The 1,614-nt window shown below is 49.9% G+C and overlaps 1 protein-coding gene across 1 annotated transcript in view; it reads right to left on the minus strand.

Annotated features, from left to right (window-relative positions):
- Window positions 1-229: 229 nt before the first annotated feature.
- The window catches only part of LOC135823042 (uncharacterized), a gene marked incomplete at its 5' end in the record, with an annotated part of 64,465 nt that continues 63,080 nt past the window's right edge, over window positions 230-1,614 (minus strand). The window contains 1 exon segment of the mRNA XM_065335874.1: window positions 230-244. Coding sequence (XP_065191946.1) covers window positions 230-244 — 15 coding nt within the window.

Below are 1,614 nucleotides of genomic sequence, written 5' to 3' on the forward strand. Positions count from 1 at the left end.
CTAATGGGATTTCGGTCTTTGACCACTTGGTGGTGGGTCTGATCTACTCACCTCCCACCGTTTAGGCGCTGCATCTGCGCCTTTGATCCTAGAGGGTGGTGGCGTTCCCACGGCGGATGCGGAAAACTCGGCTTTCAGCCGAGTCTCACGCGAACCGTGAAATTTATTTATTTTTTAAGCCAATGAAACGTGGCGCACATCTGGCATATCGCAGTCGGGTCTACTGATGTCATACAAGAGGGTTCTACCACAATCAGAAAGACGTAAAGCAACAACAAAAGAGAATAGAACTCAAAAGAGAGCAACAGATCCAAAGAGAACAACAAATCGAAAAGAGCAACAGATCAAAGGAGAGTAGAGATCAACAAAAGGAAGCAGAGATCAAAGGAGAACAGAGATAGAGAGAGAATAGAGATCAAAGGGGAATAGCAGATCAGCGAAATGATCCCATGGCACAGGGCAACACAAAACGGATGGAGAACATTCTGCAAGAGCTCCCGCTGCTCCTCCGGGGTACTAGTAGATTTGTCTTCTCAGCGTGACCAATAAGAGGTGAACTCTGCCCTACCTGTGTTCAAATCCTGCCTCGGTCCGTGCCTCCACCTCAGTCTCTCTGTCACCCATGTCTCTCTCTATTTGTTTCCCTCATGTCTCTGTCTCTCTTTCTGTCCCCCCTGCCTCTGTCTCTCGCTCTCTGCCCCCCCCCCATGTCTCTGTCTCTCTCTCTCTACCCCCCATGTCCCTCTCTGCCTCTCCCTCTGTCCGCCGCTCTCTGCCCGCCTCTCTCTGCTCTCTGCCCGCCTCTCTCTCTCTCTCTCTCTCTCTCTCTCTCTCTCTCTCTCTCTCTCTCTCTCTCTCTCTCTCTCTCTCTCTCTCTCTCTTCTCTCTCTCTCTCTCTCTCTCTCTCTCTCTCTCTCTCTCTCCCTCTCTCCCTCTCTCTCTCTCTCTCTCTCTCTCTCTCTCTCTCTCTCTCTCTCTCTCCCTCTCTCTCCTCTCTCTCTCTCTCTCTCTCTCTCTCTCTCTCTCTCTCTCTCTCTCTCTCTCTCTCTCTCTCTCTCTCTCTCTCTCTCTCTCTCTCTCTCTCTCTATCTCTCTATCTCTCTATCTCTCTATCTCTCTATCTCTCTATCTCTCTATCTCTCTATCTCTCTATCTCTCTATCTCTCTATCTCTCTCTCTCTCTCTCCTCTCTCTCTCTCTCTCTCTCTCTCTCTCTCTCTCTCTCTCTCTCTCTCTCTCTCTCTCTCTCTCTCTCTCTCTCTCTCTCTCTCTCTCTCTCTCTCTCTCTCTCTCTCTCTCTCTCTCTCTCTCTCTCTCTCTCTCTCTCTCTCTCTCTCTCTCTCTCTCTCTCTCTCTCTCCTCTCTCTCTTCTCTCTCTCTCTCTCTCTCTCTCTCTCTCTCTCTCTCTCTCTCTCTCTCTCTCTCTCTCTCTCTCTCTCTCTCTCTCTCTCTCTCTCTCTCTCTCTCTCTCTCTCTCTCTCTCTCTCTCTCTCTCTCTCTCTCTCTCTCTCTCTCTCTCTCTCTATCTCTCTCATCTTCTCACTCTCTCTCTCTCTCTCTCTCTCTCTCCTCTCTCTCTCTCTCTCTCATCTCTCTCTCTCTCTCTCTCTCTCT

The sequence above is a fragment of the Sycon ciliatum genome, chromosome 8, assembly GCF_964019385.1.
Source record: "Sycon ciliatum chromosome 8, ocSycCili1.1, whole genome shotgun sequence".
Lineage (NCBI taxonomy): Eukaryota > Metazoa > Porifera > Calcarea > Leucosolenida > Sycettidae > Sycon > Sycon ciliatum.